The sequence below is a fragment of the Thermobia domestica genome, chromosome 9 (genome assembly GCF_964235325.1).
Source record: "Thermobia domestica chromosome 9, izTheDome1.hap1.1, whole genome shotgun sequence".
NCBI lineage: Eukaryota > Metazoa > Arthropoda > Insecta > Zygentoma > Lepismatidae > Thermobia > Thermobia domestica.
Genome location: NC_137462.1, coordinates 229,120,211 through 229,139,569, shown reverse-complemented (window position 1 = coordinate 229,139,569; position 19,359 = coordinate 229,120,211). Strand labels below are relative to the sequence as shown.

General features: G+C 37.0%; 1 protein-coding gene across 1 annotated transcript in view; it reads right to left on the bottom strand.

Annotated features, from left to right (window-relative positions):
* Window positions 1-9,841: 9,841 nt before the first annotated feature.
* Window positions 9,842-19,359, bottom strand: part of LOC145660613 (adhesion G protein-coupled receptor L3-like) — an 880,165-nt gene continuing 870,647 nt past the window's right edge. The window contains exon 11 of the mRNA XM_081725881.1: window positions 9,842-10,214. Within this exon, the coding sequence (XP_081582007.1) occupies window positions 10,155-10,214 (60 nt within the window). The 3' untranslated portion in view covers window positions 9,842-10,154. The remainder of the gene's footprint in view (window positions 10,215-19,359) is intronic.

The following is a 19,359-nucleotide window of genomic DNA, read 5'->3' as shown; positions in this document are numbered from 1 at the left end:
GATATGGAATAATTCAACAGAACTACAATTTGGTTAATATATTTTCCCACGTTCTGTGGTCACTCTTACACAATAATTTAAGTAATCGATTTGTTTCTCGGTGCATACGTTCAACAATTGATGATGAAAAATGATACGGGCTTACATAATGTATAGTGATGCCATATTCGGCCATTTTATCTTAGAATTTTTGTGAGCTAAAGCAACTTCCATTGTCTAACAATACGGCATTGGGCAAACCCAAATGAGTAAAATAATATGACTCTAAGCATTTCAAAACACATTTTGTAGTTCCATTTCTCATTGGATATAGCATATAATACCTAGTAAAAGCATCAAGTATGGACAATGCATATTTACATTTTGTGGATGATTCAGGGTAAGGCCCTAGAACATCAATAGATACAAGACTGCGTGGAGAATCTACCGAAACAGTTTGTAACGGTTTTGCTGGAGGGGAGGTTTCTATCTTTGTTTTCTTACATTCTATACAATTGGAAATAAAATCACTAATATCCTTCCTCATAGATTTCAAGTAACATACATCATTGACAAAACCAAATGTCTTTTCTAAACCAAAATGGCCACGTTCACAATGCATATGTCTAATTACTTCCTGAGCTAATGAGGGAGGAATACAGATCCTCCAATAGTTCGGAAAGTGAAAACTTTTATTCATTAAAACACTATTTTCAGGTTTATAGAATTTGTCTAAATTTCGATTTTTCAATTTTATATAAGGATCATTAGGATTTTCTAACCATTAACAATTCGGTCATACTCAGGATTTTTCCTTTGTTTATCAATAAGTTCAGAAACCATCATATTTATAACAAAGTTGGCAAAACTTCTAAATTATTAATAACATGTAACTCCTCTTTAGGTGACAATACAGCTCTCGAAAGAGCATTACTGGCTTGGTTATTTTTACCTGCTATGTGAACACATTCAAGGTCAAAACATTGTAACTCCAGACTCCATCTAACAAGTCTAGAGTTCCAGTGACGAATTTTATCCAAATATAGTAAAGCATGATTGTTAGTAAACACTTTCACATGTCTACCATAAAGTATATGTCCCCAACGTCTAATAGCTATTACCACACCAAGAGCTTCAAGCTCTGAAATAGTGTAATTTCGTTGTGCTGGTGACAGAACTTTACTATAAAACCCTATGATATGGCGTTCGCCATCATACTCTTGATACAAGATATTTCCAACCGTGGTTAGGGAGCTATCTGTTACTACGTTGAAATCTTTGTCCAACCGGGGATGAGATAATACCACTTCTTCATATAAACTATCTTTCAAACTTTGGAAACACCTTTCACATTCTTCAGACCAGACCCATTTTTTTGCCTTTCTTCAACAGATCTAAAAGAGGTTTAGCTTTTTCGGCGAACTCGTACACAAACTTGCTGCACCATTCAAAAAGGCCCAAACATCGTCTCACTTCTTACGTTGTTTTCGGTCGAGGTAATTTTTATCGTCTCAATATACGCGGGGTCTTTTGAAATCCCTTCTGGAGTCACAATGAAACCAAGGAAATTAAAAGTACTATTGCAAAAGGAAGACTTCTTACGGTTCACAGTCATATTTGCCTGCCTTAATTTAGTAAACAGTTAATCCAAAGTGTCCAATTGTTCTTCGAATGTGGTTTTAGGTAGGGAGAGATCATCTATATAAGGGACCAATTTATCATACAAACCAAATCCTAAAAGCTTCTGGAGGCACCCCATGAGGCTACACCCTCCATTCTTATATCCGAACGGAATCGCAGTAAAGGAATGCATCTTCCCATTCCAAGAGAAGGCCGTGTATGACCTGGAGTTCTTAGAAAGTGGTACCATGACGAAAATCTAATTTTACGTCAGCAAGAGACAAAAAGGTTCTCCCTAGAACGCATTCTGTGCTGAGGTCTGTATTCGTACTTTATTTATTTCGGCCTTTTTGTTTACTTCATTAATTTCCTCACAGCAGCTACAAACCTGTTCGGTAATAATACCTATCTTACTTTCAGTATCACTTATTTTATTATCAATTACCTCTATTTTAGCTTGCATATTCCCTAGCTGTTCACACACCTTTTCTTGTGCTTGTTTACATTCAGCTTTAGTTTCAGCAATTTCATTTTTTAATTCTTGGTTACATTTATCAATTTTGCTATTTACTTCGGTTTTGGTTTCTTCAATATTTTGATTACACTTGTTTATTGCTTCTAACAATTGCCCCATTGTCTCCTTACCTTCTGCCATGACTTTTCTTTTCCAGTTAATTTCTATATGTGAAATACTTAAGGCACTTTGTGGTTAAAAATATATGTTGCACAATTGCCCGCGCACTACAATACTCACACGACGGTTCCTGTATCGGGTATCAGATTTGATTGGGTCAAGGGTGGTGCGGAGCTGAGTGTTGTAGGAATGTTCCGAAGAAGGATGATTCTTGCTATACGGTATGGAAATCATAGGTAAATTCGGTATTTGGTTAGTGACCTCCACCCACGTTTTTAAGAGAAACGTGTCGTGTCTCTAAACCGTAGTGTAGTACCATATTGCAACGTTTTGAGAAGACAGATAATACTCAATTATATTAATGACTACCGGTCGTCCCAATACAATTGTACTTAATCATAATTACCTGTTGTTTTATCCGTGACATTGTGCAATACAGAATACAAAGATGCATTGACAGTAACAACTCAATTTATTACATTACTTATACGTATATGTAGAAAAAAAGACAAAATAAATACAGACAACTATATTTGTATAACTCTTATATCCGTGTACTTTTCCTTATTTATTTATTTTAATATGTATGAGTTTATTATGCCCTTGCCGTAAACATATTAAATAAAAGCAATTTTTATGGTTATGGCTCCGAATGTTTGGAATACTGCGCACTTCTATATACTTATCACTTTTCACTTTAGTAATACAAATGTATTCCTGTGGCTGACTAATTGTTTTATGATTTTTTTAATATCTTTGACATCTTTATTTTCACTGAAATTTATGAGCATTGTGCTGCAACTAATAATTTTGAAGCATCTCCAACTGAATGCAGAATTTCTGTCACCATATCTCCTCCAATACGATTTTCCGCCAATACCCTCACTGTTTCTTCTTCTTCTTCAATTACATGTTACCAAAAGTTTCTGTTCTCTTGCTGTTCGGATAAACGAATGACAAGGGAGAAAATACGTCTATTTGGATCTGTCATTCGTTCTAAATTCTACTATTAATAAAAACTTTAACGACGTTTACAGCTGAAAACTAATTGAATTATCTTCAATTGCAATACATAAACAGGTATGGTCAATGAGATGGATTTAAGTTGTTTGAGTGTGGTCACCACACTGCCTTTCATCATCTTCATATCTCTAACTTAGTATAACTAAAATCATATTTTCTTTACATATAAAATACTCATATTTAATTCTAAGAAAACAGAGATCGCAGTTCAAAATGTAACTATGCGCCATTTCGTTAGATAAATAAATAAAACGAATGAATACACCTATACTTGTAAATGTCGAAGTGTGACAAACTCTGTAATAAATTAAATAATAGTTTATAGTGAAGTAAAGTGCAATGAAGTGCAAGGTATTGAAAGTTAGAAAAAATATTTGCCCTTATGTGCTTGAACACAAGTTTATTCAATCGATATGGTCACATCCCCTTCAAACATAAAAGTTGAATTTGGTTATCGCTATAATCTGAAGTATATTAAGAACTTTGAATCTCGAAAAACTCTGCACAAGTTTCATGTTCCGTGGCTTTAAAATTGTCGTTACAAATGACCAAACTTGCGATAAATGCAGAGAGTGGTTTATTGAACCAGCTCCAGTTTCCTGATTTGTTTGTAAATCACCATAACCAATTACATTATCATTACATGCTGTATTTTAGGTCGAGATATTTTTTCCTTTGTATATATTTCAGGAAGGAAAGTAACGTCAACTTTTCATTAGCAAATGTTGCTATTCATCTTTAATATCAAAAATAGCACACTTCGTTTTCTAGAATTTATTTTTGGTAGAAGCCCATACATCAAATCTTTTTTTTAAGTCTTTTGAATACTTCTGAAAGTCTTACAGAATGTTTATTGTCATATACAGTCACTGGACAAAAATTAGTCACCCTTGTGCAGAAGGAGAGATACATCGTAAAGTCTGTACAGATAGCGCAGCAGTCGAGTCACGTGCACAACTGTGAGCGCACTGCCTCTACGGAACCATAAGGCAGCTTCAGCCAATGAGACAAGTGTGTTGCAAGTGAACAGTGTCCGTCAAAATGGGTAAAAGTAACGATGTAACAGAGTGGCAAAAAGGGGCAATCGTGTTTGGCCGTGCCCATGGTCATACGGTGAGGGAAGTTGCTGGATTTGTTGGTATTTCGCAGCGAACTGTTCAACGCGTGTACAAGCAGTGGTGTCATACACGTGGCTACGAAACACGGCGGCAGAATTGTGATCGGAAGAAGATCATGACTGAAAGGGACCGGAGACGCGTTTCTCGGCTTGTGAATGAAAATCGGTTCCAAACCCAACAGGAATTGCTACAGACAGTGAATGAAGGTCCATCCCAACCTGTTAGCGAAAGAACATTACGACGGGAACTGCATGCATTGAACATTTGGAGTCGGGCACCTCGCAAGGGGTCATTGCTCACACAAGCACATAAAGCTGCGCGTCTTCAATGGGCCAGAAAGCACCAAACGTGGACAGTAGCTAACTGGCGGAAGGTAATGTGGTCTGACAAATCACGTTTTTGCTTGTATTCCAATGACGTACGTGGTCGATTGCACCGAAGGCCACATAAAGAATTTCATCTTGAATGTGTGCAAGGGCATGTTCAAGCCGGAGGTGGGTCTGTGATGTTTTGCGGGTGTTTTTCCTATCATAAATTGGGCCCACTTACTGCGGTCACCACTATAATGAACCAGCATATGTATTTGAAAATTCTGGATGAGCAAGTGTTGCCTTTCAGTCAACATCTTCATGATGAGTATGCTGTGGATACTCCTATTTTTCAAGACGACAACAGCAAAGTTCATAGGGATGGAACAATTTGTGCGTGGTATGATGAACACTCCCGAACCCTCTTCCATCTAGATTGGCCTGCAAAGTCACCAGACTTGAACCCCATCGAGAATCTGTGGGACATATTGGAACAGCGGGTAAAACGCCGTAATCGGCATCCACGCAGTTTGGCGGATTTGCGCGATCAAATCTTGAACTGGTGGCTTCAACTGGATGTGACATACCTGCAAAACCTTGTGCACTCGCTTCCAAACCGAATCCAGGCGGTTATCAAAGCCAGAGGTGGTGTTACACGCTATTAATTACTGCTGTTCACGAATTCTTGAGGGGTGGCTAATTTTTTGTCTGGTGAGTGTATTATATTTGTTCAGTTTGATGTGAAGATAAGCGTATTATAAAAAAAAGTCTCCAGACCCCCTTATATCTTATTAGTTCTAGTAGTTTATTTTCATTTAGTATCCCGTTCTGCAACGATGCTATATGAGACATGCACCTACAGTTTAAATGGGATCCGAGCCACATGTGCTCCCGCCTGGAATCGAACCTGGGTTTTCCACGCCAGAGAAAAAAATTTGTAAATGTATGTTTCGTCTTTTAAATGATATACTACAATATGAAATCAGAGATTGAGTGGGTCTGTGGGTCAAATGGGTCAAGATTTGTGAGTGAGTTGGTGAGTGGAAGACGTGATCCACTGCGAAACACCACTCACCGTGACTCACACTGGCCCATTGACCCATCAACCCGTTCTGCTCAGTGCTTTGTAGATAGCATTTTCTGAATACTGATAAGTTTGCCTACGTTTTACTTCCAAGACCTCCATTTTTCTTGTTTTATAATTTGGTTCTAATGAAAAAAGTTCAGGCTCTTTTGGAAATCAAATGAAATCTTTCAGTTTTACGTCCCACGATTATGTTGGTTAGGCTAAAGGAGACGGTGATAATGAGACGTGAATGAAATGGTGGAATGATGAGGTCTTTTTTCTACTTCTCTTCTCCTCTTCTGCTTATCTCTCCATCTCTGCTTTATTTCTGAATCTCCAATCTTGAATCTCTGTGCAATACACATTCATTGGTTTCAATTTTTCATTGTGTGTGTTTCAGTTTCTCCCTACATCAACCTATGAATCTTGTTTCGTTTCGGTTTTGTTATTTCATTTTATCGAAGCTAATGCATGTGTAATTTGAAATTAGAATTGCGCTCATGTTGTTAGCTAATTTTAGTATGGGAGAGAAGAAAGGAGGAGAGAGAGGGAGTCTCTTTACCTGGCACGATTATGGGATAGCAAGGTGTATATTGGGTGGCCTAACTGCACGGCGTTAGCTGTCGCAGTTTTTTTGATACGGAGTGTATATTTTCTTTTATCTCACTATATCCATTATATGTACGTACCTTATTTATTTTTTAAGCATAGATATATCTTCGTTATCTTTATAACCACGCCGCAAATGGTGCCGTGACCATGCAACTTGGACCGTTGAGCATTGGAAACGTGTGATATGGTCGGATGAGTCATTCTTCACCCTGTTCCCAACCACGGGCCGTGTTTATGTGTGGAGAACGCCCAAAGAAGCTTATGACCTGCAGTGTCTACGCCCAACTGTGAACTCGGTGATGCTGTGGGCCGCCATATCATGGTTTTCATTGGGTCCTGTGATCACACTTAGCGGACGAATCACTGCCAACGATTATGTCGCAATTTTAGGAGACCACTTGCCACCTTTGGTCCGGATGTTGTTCCCGGACAATGACGCCATCTTCCAGGATGATAATGCACCCATTCACACAGCTGGCGTTGTTGCAGCGTGGTTCGAGGAACATCGGGAAGAAGTTGAACACCTCCCCTGGCCCGCCCAATCCCCAGATCTCAACATAATTGAACATCTGGGGTCCGTCTTGGAAACACGACTCCGGCGACGATTTTCACCTCCATACTCTCTCACAGAACTGGCCAATGCCCTGCACGAGGAATGGTGTAAAATTCTACTTGCTACCATTCACGACCTCTATGCCTCCATCCCACGTCGCATCAAGGCTGTTCTGAAGGCGATAGGTGGCCCGACACCATATTAGTCTGGTAAGTTGCAATTTCGTTCAGGTGTTCCCATTTTTCTGATCACCATCTGTATATATACTGTTTTAAGGGAATGTATTTTGATTTTACATACTGACTGTGAGCTCTTTCGACTCGAAGAAACCAAATGTATTCAGTAAGCCATGAACGCTTGCGGAGCTGAAAATATTAAAAGCGAACTTATGTTTATCAATAATCATTTCAGTTCAATTTCAAAGATCATAACGAGATTAGAAGAGCGATGATTAGGAATTCGTAGTGCATTGAAGTATTTGATTCAATAACGACACGGACGCCACCAAGACCAATCGGACCAATCGGTAATCGAAACGACAATCAATAGACGCGAGAAACTCTAACATAAAATTCTTGTCCAATATGAATAAAGTGTTCCTGGGAACATCGACGCACGAATTTCAGATTTATCGGCAAGTAGTCTAACATTGCTTCTTTGAAATACTGTCCCTTAACGACCCGTGACACGGAAGGAACATTTTCGATGTATAGTAATGTTTTGACTGATAAATGCAGGGTTTTGCTAGAAAACATCGAAAACTACATAGTTATGTATTGTAGCATGAATGCATCATAATTATACATTAAGTATATGTAGTTCAAGTACTAAAACTTTTTCTCGAAGGATAAAATTCCTCATTTAGCTTTAGCTTTTGAATGGTGCATATTTACAATTTTTAGTGCATATTTTCGTGATTTTTACCGTATATTTGCATGTATATTTGGTGTTTTTTTAGCGCATATCGACCATAATGCAGAAAAACAAAAGCTAACGTTCGATCATATAAAATATGCGTCCCTGTTGGTCTTCTGCCGATGATAGTAGATTTATATTATACTGATCCTCTACTCTTATTTTTGGTACTCACTTAAGAGTGAGAAAAAGTATAGCGAAAGTAGCGGCACGCTACGCTTGAGAGATGTTTGAGGATGTCAACGAGTCTGTAACCAATCGTGAGTTATGCCTGAAAGCTAAATCTACAAATGCTCGTTCGAGAGATGTTTTATCTTCTGAAATAATTAATATCGTTTACGCTGAATAACATATTGACGTCATTCGTCCATTGGTTGAGATAAATCAAGATGTTATATTTGAATCCTGTATATTGTTATAGCACTTTTATTTTGGAACCATTGAGGAAACTGAAAACTTTTCTTGTTATTAAAATACTTTGGAAGTTAATTAGTAGGCACGGATATATCAATTGTTTACTTCACGACAAGGAATTAGTGTTTAATTCTCAGGCTTTTGTTGATTGTTTGCATAGCTTGGGAACACGGCATTGTAGATTGTCATCATATTTTCTTGACGCTAATTCATCAAAGTGAGTGGTCTCCGAACTTATTAAGTTTCTGAGCTACTATACCGTTTTTAAATCCTACTGTGAGCTACCAACCAAAAGAACTTACAACTTTTTACTACAACAAGAATATTACATTTGTTTATTACTTATAAACTAGGCATAACTGGAGCGTTAACGCCATCTATCGAAAATGTCCCCACGGACTACTACTTGATCGCAATCAACGGTTTGGAGATCACTGATCTAAATAGTATTCGTATGGTAAAAACAAACAAGGTCAGTGGGATAGAGTGTTGGAGGAGTTTGAATTTTCCTTTAATAATTTTGTCCAAGACGAAACGGAAATGTCTCGTATGGAATTAAAATACAATTATAACAATTACGACCCACTGAATATTAAATGTAAACTTCGTATTTCGAACCAAACCTAATAGAGATCTGTTGCAAGTTATGGCGCAAAATATGGAAAGGGAGTGGCAACGTTGCCAGCTATTACATGATGAAAATTGAACACTGTCAGATTTTTTGATGGGGTCAAAGTTTTAATAACATCTCAGATCAAATCATCCCTAATTCACAAAATTAATAAAAGTTTATCATTCAGATATGTGAGACCATACCAAATGATCAAATACTTTGCCCGTAAAACTTTATTGCTCCGAAATATCAGGGATGATCGTCATATTCGCACTAGTCATATATTTTTGGTAAAGAAATTTCGTAAATCACGATCAGTAATGTAAACTTGGCGGCTATACGGATCGATTAATTTATATCACATATGACTACTGTAAATATATTTTTTCCTTTTGATCTTAATAAATATATTGTTTTCTAGTATGATTTTCTTGCATTACTGAAATGGAATTTGTTTTAACGACTGAATTTTTTGGAGGAAAACAGTATGGATGTGGTGTGTGTGCTGGTACTTTTCACGAATACGGTACTCAAATAATTTGAATTGTAGTGTTGCAGTTGTCATCTGTTGGTCCCTTAGAAAAAGTAATCTTATTTGTTCTGGTACGTGAAGGTGTAACGTATGTTCGTTCTTACATCTTATTCTTATGTAGGTGTGATGCAAAATTCAATTTGTTACACTTTGCTTTTCTTTAAGTATTTCGGAGAAACATATTGAGATTTATTTATGAACTTCTGCTACTTGGTGTACTTGAAGGATAATGTATCTATGTAATCTTATATAATATTGGCAATTTTCGCAATTTGTGGCCCTCATTATCGGTCACCAGGTTCAACACCCTTGTCTTGAAAGGTCAATTATATGCTTTATTACTATCCATTAATTGTAGTTGTTATCTACGTATGTTGCTTTCCTCCCATCATTCCATTGTATTCAGAAGACAAATCTCATTTAAGTATATATACAACGTTATACTACTACTAAAGAAATATATAACATTCATTTGTTCTTCCTATCTCTTTACTTCTTCCATATAAATACTTTCAGTCATCAACCATTTCCTATTCTACATCAAATTTTAAGAGCACAGTTAGAAGGAAGATCCAGAAAATCCATTCCATAGGAAGTGTGTTAATATGAAAAGGTAAATAATACATAATAGACATCATTTAAAACTTTGCTTTTAGAAGTCTATATTTCTTTATGTGACAGGGAATTACGAAGTGAATAAATTGTAACATGATTTTTATTGTACAGCAGAAATAGCTCCCAGTCGATGACGCACATCTCCAAGCTATTCAGCGGGATTTTTGTTTCTTCATTATCGCATTGTAGCAGTGTTGTAACTTCCCTCGTACCTGCAAAATAAGAAAATATTTTCTTGATTAATGAACTTTTACTAGCATTCAAGAATAACGAAAAAGATGTTTCAGTGTATTGACGAAATGATGCAAATATGTATGTATTATGCAAAATTCATATTCTTCATCGTATTATGTCATTTTTAAGACGGATACTGTGAAAATGTAAGAGCGCCTATAGGGGAGAGGGGAGAAAATGGTACATGGGACACATATGTAGGAAGTAGATATTTTTCCATTTTAAAGACGTAAATGGACAACGGTTTAGTGTTAGCAACGTTGGTGACAAACGAACATCGTGAGTCACAACTAATGGATGGGCGCAGCGTTCTTTTATCTGTGCAGAGAACAACTTGATTTCTTAAAGCAAAAGTAAGTTTTCAATTATGACTTGGTAAGCATATATTTATAATATGTACTGGATTGTTGAAAACTTATCTATGTTGCATGAAAGTGTAATTCTTTAAAAATAGTTTCATTTATGTTCAATTGCTCTGTGAGGTGTAATCTTATAGTTATAGGAATTAATGATCCTGAAGTTCGGTTCGGACACATTAATACACATTCATGTGGGTGGATTGATATGGACCTATGTGCCTCCACTGCTCTGTACAGTTCGCGGCATAGAAATTGTTACAAAAATTCTAAGTCGAAATTAATAACAAGCTCTTACCCCGTTTTCTTATGCATCCAGATATACATATCTCAATCAATTAGTTGCTTCTAGTACGATCCTACTCCAACTTCTCCCATAATCCACCTTTCCTTGTCTAAACCAGTGTGTGTGACGTAATACACTCTTTCCATTCAGACAAAAAAAATAGTAATCAAGTTTACAATGTTATAACTCTGAAACAGTCTTTTTCATTCATTTGTTCTGAAATATCTTTTAAGAATCCAATTTTTTTTTTAAAAAAAAGTATCACAATCTGCCCATAGCTTCATTAATACCTTTAGTTTCATTCTTTCTCTTCTTTAGAGACTTCAAGCTAGTAACATACTCCCTAAAAAATCTATGGAAATTGCCAATAACGGCAGTAAGTTTTGTGCTTCCAAAAGTCTGTAATGCACGCACAGAGCTCGAGAACGTCTAATAACAGAAATGAGTGTTATTCAATGATTCATTTCATTTCTTTTCAGTAATTACAAGCAAATGTTTCAAGAGCGTCACTTGGGCAGGACAGGAGGCTGTAATTTCCCCTGCCTCGAGCTTCATAAATACATATTGTTTGATCAAATGTATACTAAGACAATAATAAACAAGTGAAAAATTTTTGTCGGTGGAAACTCCCCCCCCCCGAAAAATATCTAAAATGACACTGCTTTTAGCAACAAACTTACAAGGTTACGATAGCACATTCCTAGAGAGCTTACATTTGGTTTCAAGAGTCGAAGGTTTGAATTCAAACCATATGAGTTGCTTGGGGACATTGAGAGGGACAGAGAGAGAGAGAGAGAGAAAGAGAGAGAATGAGAGAGAGAGAGACGGAGAGATTGAAATATGGAGACAGAGAGGAATGATTTATATACACAGATTAAGAACTGCGGGAAAATGATCGGACAGCATTCGTATTATGGCGAAAATTGTGATTTTGTGAAACAGAAGAAGGGAAGGTTTCGAACTACGAGGCTCACATTAGGCAGTTGTCGAATTAAGGTGAAGAACACTTTTTAGAGCATCAGATAATAACGAATGGAGAAAAAGATCTTGAAAACTGAGGAATTAAGAATTTAAAAGATATGCAGTTTCCGGGACGGGTTTCGAACCGCGAACCTTGTAGCTGTCGAACCATGACTTTATCCATTCTGCTACGGAGAACTCTGTAGTCATTCATATACGTTTCCTTTAGCTACGTTGAAAGCTAACTTAATGTGATATTCCAAAAGTTGACTGGGTGGATGCGCCGTTACTCTACTTTCGAACTAGCAATTTTACTGTCGGAATAGCATTAAAACACGATTTTGAGAAGCTAATTTTCAAAAATTTTCCGGGGTAAACCCCTGTACCCCCTGCTTCGATACTCGATGAATGAAGTACCGTGCAAGTAGCCGTATAAAATGAAAGGTTGGTTCGTTTTAAGAGAGAAGGGCCGCCCGCAGGAGGGATGAATGGCGCAAGTTGTGCCATCGAGAAAAAAAAATGGGGGGAATAAAAAAATTGGGGAAGAATTTTACTCTAATGTCGAATAAGTAATTTTGCTGTCGTCAGAATAACATTGGAACACGATGTGATTTTTTTTTTTAATCTCGAGAATGAATCCCCCTACCCCCTGCTTAGAAACTCTATGAATGAAGTACCGCGCAAGTTGCTATATGAAAGGATGGCGCCAAGTTCTGGTGAATAACAGTTACAAACACTCAAGGAATCACTTTCAAATTTAGATTTGAAACTTGCCTATGTTGTCTGTCGAAAATTATAAAGTAGTTTGACATAATTGTGAGCTAGTGGTAACCATATAGACAACAGCCAAGTTTCAAATCTAAATTTGAAGTGAGCCAGTGAGTGTTTGTAACTGTTGTCCACCAGAACTTGGCGCCTGTTTTTGTAATTTCAATTCTTTTTAAGGCCACTCGTACTTGGCTCTTTTACAGGAATGTTTTTTGTTGGATATCATTTCTTTTTGTAGGCTAATTTCGAGGATAACATTTTCTTTTGGTATCAAACTCAATAACTTGTAACTTGCGTCTTACTTTTCATGTACAAGGGAATTATATCAATATTTTGTAAAGAAAAAAAATAATACTACTAATTGTAAAAAAAGAATACCTGTGCCATACACAGTGTGTATAAGTTTTTATACTCTTCAATATCCTTACAGAACATATTTAGTATTATACACTACCAAGACTACTAATAAAAGTAATGCCATTTTTATAATTACTACTGCCCCTACTACTACTACAAGCATTCTATAATACTACTACAGGTAATAAAAACAACAACAAAAATAACAATTACTAGTACTATAAAAACTACTGCTACACTGGGCAATTGTTTTTAGAGGACTTGAGTTTTGAGGAGGGAAGAGATTATTAGTTTTGGGGGGGAGTGCGCCATCAGCTTTGGGGGAGATGGGCACCCCTGCCCCGAATAATATCTAAAATGACACTGCTTTTAGCAACAAACTTATAAAGTTACCATAGCACATTCCTAGAGAGCTTACATTTGGTTTCAAGAGTCGAAGGTTTGAATTCAAACCATATGAGTTCCTGGGCGACATTGAGAGAGAGAGAGAGAGAGAGAGAGAAAGAGAGATTGAAATATGGAGACAGAGAGGAATGATTTAGAACTGGGGAAAAGTGATCGGACAGCATTCGTATTATAACGAAAATAGTGATTTTGTGAAACAGGAGAAGGGAAGGTTTCGAACTACGAGGCTCACATTAGGCAGTTGTCGAATTAAGGTGGAGAACACTTTTTAGAGCATCAGATTATTACGAATGGAGAGAAAGATCTTGAGAACTGAGGAATTAAGAATTTAAAATATCTGCAGATTCCGAGACGGGTTTCGAACCGCGAACCTTGTAGTTATCGAAAACACTGACTTTATCCATTCTGCTACGGAGAACTCTGTAGTCATTCATATACGTTTCCTTTAGCTACGTTGAAAGCTAACTTAATGTGATATTCCAAAAGTTGACTGGGTGGATGCGCCGTTATGATAGGACATAAAACCTCTTGTAACTTAGTTACAATGTGCATAATGAACTTCTCCCTGTTCACAACACTATTTAGAGCAGTAAAATTTGTTACTATTGTGTTATTTATGTGATATTTGATAGAACCACCTGATAAAGTAGTGCCAAACCCTGTGCGTCATTGTCTGTTATGTGAATGTAAGTTACTCCTACGTGTATGGTCCGAGCTTCGAATCAAGACCACTCTTATTGATTATTTTTTGTGAGCTACGCTCATACTGTGCATTCCACAATTTCAAATTTGAAGTAATATAGTCATAGCTAGTTTAATTCGAAATTACTTTCAAATATGATATTTGTCGTTACATGTGTTTCGTTAACGTGCGATGTTTCAAACTTGATATTAAATCTTACAACCTTAATGTAACTCATTTCCCTATGGCATATCATCATGAATGTTTGCAGAACGACGACAGTCAGGCGTTAATAAAAAATTCAGTTCTTACTGTAATGTAGGTATATATATTTAGAGAGTTTGACTCAGAAAAGAACGTACCGTGCAATATTGACTCTTGGAGGAATTTCAGACGAATTTACTATACGTATAAACTACCATCTCAACAATCTACTCTTGGGGCTAAGACACTCAAACCATTCCAAGGAGGGAAAGAGGTTACAAGTGAAGAAGTAATAGAATACAAAAAATATTGGTGTCAAATTCATAGTTTTCTGGTTCGAAGAAATGAATAGTGGCTAGTAGATGGCACTCCTCTCTTGTTTGTAGCGTTGCATAAACGGAAATTGTTTTAAAAATATATTTTACGTTCAAGTATGATTGTTAAAAAAAAGCTTTTTCTTCAACATTATATTTTATAATTATTTTCTACTGTATTTCTTAATAATAACATATTTTCTATATTTATTGTATTCTATGTTATCCGTTTCTTACTTACATTTTACGTCTTACATTTGAAGAGGAGCCTATGACAATTCAGAGTAGCAGGGACATACATAGAATTCAGGCCTTGACAATCCAGAGCTTCTGCCCCACGAATTCACTACTTTTCTGTAAATTATATCTTATTTTAGAGATGATGATAGACATTTTAGTAAAACATGCCCACAAAATGCCTTGTCTACGCCCCTGCAAGGAAGTGAAAATTTTAGTGAGTAAGCAGTTAGTAATGTTTCCCCAGAAGTTATATCTCCAATAATTCCGAGTGTGATATCAGTATTTGTGCATTATCACTTTTCACCCGCAGTGTATCGAAACGCACTAGAAAGGAACTGTTCTCAAGTCTTGACTCGTTCCCCCTATGACCTCATGCCAATAGGGTCAACTTTGGACATATCCACATCTGAAATATCACCTTTTATGTCACTGATCCCGAAAACTATCCATTCGACAGAAATATATGATATTTTCAATTCTTTTTGCCTGTCACTCTCCCATTGTCAACTCCATGCCAACCAAGGCTTAATTTGGACTTACGCAGCATCCACAGTGTCACTATTCATCTTTGCGCATGAATCCGACACTAATATCGTTCGTATTTGACGTCTTTTACATGTCATCTTCATCTCTTGGTAGGGATGGTTTCAATGTCTCGCCTCCATAACTATGGAAAAATTTCAATCAACGTAAGTATAATTATAAATTAGCATGTGAAGAATAACTGTACAGGTAATCTCCTTCGTAGAGGAATTCGTTAACTACATTTTCGATATCAATGTATTGATTTTTTTTTTTTTTTTTTTTTTTTTTTTTTGCTTTCCACGCTAAAAGTTGCCAAAGGGCTCAACTTTATCTTCACAATTGTACTATGAATATAGGTTTTAGTGGTTTAATACACTGAATGCTCGCTTAGATATTGCTCTCGCCACAGGAAAAGTGAGATACAGTTATACAAGAAAAACGAAATGAAATATTTAATTTTTAATCCCACGATTATACCGATTACGGAGACATTGATGCTAAGAAATGAATGAAATCGTGGAATGAAGAAGTGGGAAGAAACGGGACAAACCCGAGAAAACTCATGCACACAGTGTTTGTCCATAATAAAGTTCATTCTGCACGAGCGGGAATCGAACCAAGGACCCCATGCACCATAGGTAAAACTATAAAAAATAGGCGTCTATAGAAATACGGAACACTACTATCAACGAGAGTTATATAAGATTAGATCTTTAGTTATTTCATTCTATGTTAAAATTTTAATCAATCTTGTTCTTCATTCTTGTTCGAAAACTTAAAAGTTGTTGCTGCAAGGACCTGATAAATCTTTCCAGTAGACTTCACAGTCTATAGCTCCTTCACAACTGCTGTTTCATCTAAGGCTAAAGTAGTTGCATTTTAGACATTGAGGAAAAAGTGTGAAATTATATATATAAAAAAAAACAACCTTCGAAGTCGAATTACGAAACTTCAGTGGACCCCTTTTTGCTGTAGGCCTCCCTCACCACACTCCCGTTAGTTACGCCGGGTGCATGATACAGTTTCGCCCTTTTAGGAATATTTTCTAAGGCAGTACGAGGTTTTTGTTTTACTGCTGTCTGAATCGAGTTGTATTTGCTAGAACTGTTTTTTTAAAGAAGACGAAAGATCCTATACTCAAACACAAAATCATGTCTTTCAAAGCTCTAATGGAAAACGAAACGAATCGTCGTATACGTGTTACGTTTTTGAAGAGAAACAGAGCAAATCATTGATTACACAAACGTATAATGGTATCATTTGCATGGAAATGTATAACTTAAAAAAGGTGTTGGCTTGTTAGATGAGGGATTAGTAAACGGTATTCTTCTTCTGGTGGTCCTACGTTCGAATCTCGTCCATTCTTGTTGGTTTTTTCTTCTAGCTACACTGAGTTGGTGCATTCCAGATCTTCAAGCTTGAACCAAATCTAATACCACCTATTGAAGTAAAAGTAGCTGACATTATTTTCAAATACGAGAAGTTATTTCATGCTTTTCATTAGCTTACAATACTCAACTTTGATATCAACTCTTCCATCCTTCATTTAACTCATTTCTTGGCATGGTTTGTTACAAAATTCATGAATCGTGACGGAAAAAATTGCTTTAACTGTTAATGGTGACTGCTTTTAAAGCAAGTGCAGAGTATGAGAATTGAATTTGTCATAGATATCTGTAGTTTCGTGTGGAGAAGAAACGAACTTGTGAACCAAACATTTAAGAACAACTCAAGTTATTAATATAAACTTTGCCGAAGATTATTCCCTTATATCATCATAAAAGAAATACGAAAGACGTTCTGAAACGAATAAATATAACATAAAACTTTGCAAACGGAGGGAAAGAGACCTAACGTAACAAGACTAAAGATGATCATTTACCGCGTAGTGATCGTGGTTGAGTGGTCAAGGCGCTCCGCCAATAATCTGGAGGTTCGAAGCCGCCTAGGGCAGTTTTTTTACTTTAGGAATTTGATGGCGATTGATCAACGATGATACACGTTTTATTATATTCAGATATTTGAATGCTCGGATGTTTCACTACTTGAACTTTCAAATCTTCAGAAATAATATTATTAATAGTAATAATAATAATTATTATTATCTCGTGGAAGATTAAAACCTAGGAGCTAATTATCGCTCCGGTCATACAGTTACAATCAGAAACGTAACATGTGGCAAGAGTATTTCGGTTTTGTTTAATGTTGCCCACGAGAAGAGAAATTTCTCATCTTGTTTCTAAAACAAAGAAAATAACATGAGAATTAACATTTTACACTCGAGACGGGATAAAGATAACTCAAATTTTCATGTCGCTTTGGAGATGAGAATCGAGACGAGACGAAAAGTATCGAAAACTTTTCTCATCTTGTTACTATTCTCGAAATAGTGTATGTCCATTTTTTAAGTAAAAATTGCTCTGTAGACTCAATCTTATAGGCTGTTTGTTACTTTGTATTTTACAGCTGATTGAATTTTGGTCTGTGTAGGCATTTTTAGCAAAGCTTTTATAATTACCTCTGCATATCCTAAACATTGGTATATTATATGCCTTACTGTTCAGTGATATTTAATTATTTCTATTACAGTTATTTTTCTTAAAACATACAGTAGAACACTTTATACATGAAACGTTAGTGGAAAGCGTTTGTTTAAAATGTGGGTAGTTGCAGAGATGTATGTTGAAGGTACGGAACCCCTTCCCCGAAATCCGTATGTTTAAGTAAGTTTTTCCAAATTTTTGGGCTACTTTATAACTTGTAATACCCCCATGAGCAATTGTTCGCCGCGCATTGTCGGAACGATAGCTACTATGGCGGTATATTAGCGGATTTCGAGCGGGAACGAGGCGGGACATCGAGTTGGTTGAGTAACTGTACCCACTGGCGGACCGATAACGGTTTTGTCGGGGTACCCGCAAACGCGGTACTGCGACCGATGTAGCCTTCGGACCATACGCTGATCGTGGCGGTTGTCCCTGCTTAGGGTCGTGTGGCGGGAACGGATCGGCTTTGCGTTACCCACAATTCTTCACTCTTCGCGTGGTGAACGTCATTTGTTCTGGTTTTCATATGAACAGAAGAGAACTCGGTAACGTCTGCTGACCTAGGATATAGGAGGAAGAGGTGGTAGCACTGTACTCATGTAACTATTGTCAGACAGTTCGTTGGCTTACAAAACTATTTTCGTGACAGGTTACAGCAGAATATGTTACCGTATTTGTTACTTTGCAAAATGTCAAATGTACTGCCTAAAGCTTTGCTCATTGCAAACAATCAACTCCAAAATTATAATTCTCACTGACAATTACGATATAGTAGTTCAGATATGCTTGGAAGTTATTGCCTTCTATACGAACTGGCCAGCTGGAATCTCTAACCAGGTAAAAAAAAATAGGGTATCCGTAGCTGGCGGAGAAAAATAAACGAGTCATTTGGTGTTTTTACCCCCATTGTTTGAATTTTAATCGCGATCTTCTGTATACGGTTGGATTACTTGCCTTCTCGAGGTCCAAGGAAACAACCGTCGAATTGATTATAAGCCTCCACGGAGGCAAACAAACTAAATTGATCCTAATAGTTGGCGACCCTTGCTATTGTTTTTGGCTTCTCGATTTATTTGATACTCTCCTCTTCGGAGGCTGAGATACCTGAACACAGTTGACGACCTTGGCATATCTATCGGCTAACGAATTCCTTTTGTGTTTTCCTAACACAGTACCATGGCTTCTCCTACACAACCCTCGTATCAGCATTGCGGATTACCACAGATCATCCCAGGTCCAGCTGACGCTGCTGCTCTTGACAGACAACGCAGGGAAAGCCACAAACGTGCTCAAGGCACTAGTCGATCTCCATCTGGATCCCGATCTCGCTCACGCTCGCCAGCTGTTTCACGACAAACTCTGTCCCAGCTATCAAAGAAAGCACACACCATTAGCGATTCTGAATCTGAACTTCAGATAGATCTAGGAGACGACCGGCAATTTCCCCCATTACAACCACCGCAACGTCCACCGGTATACA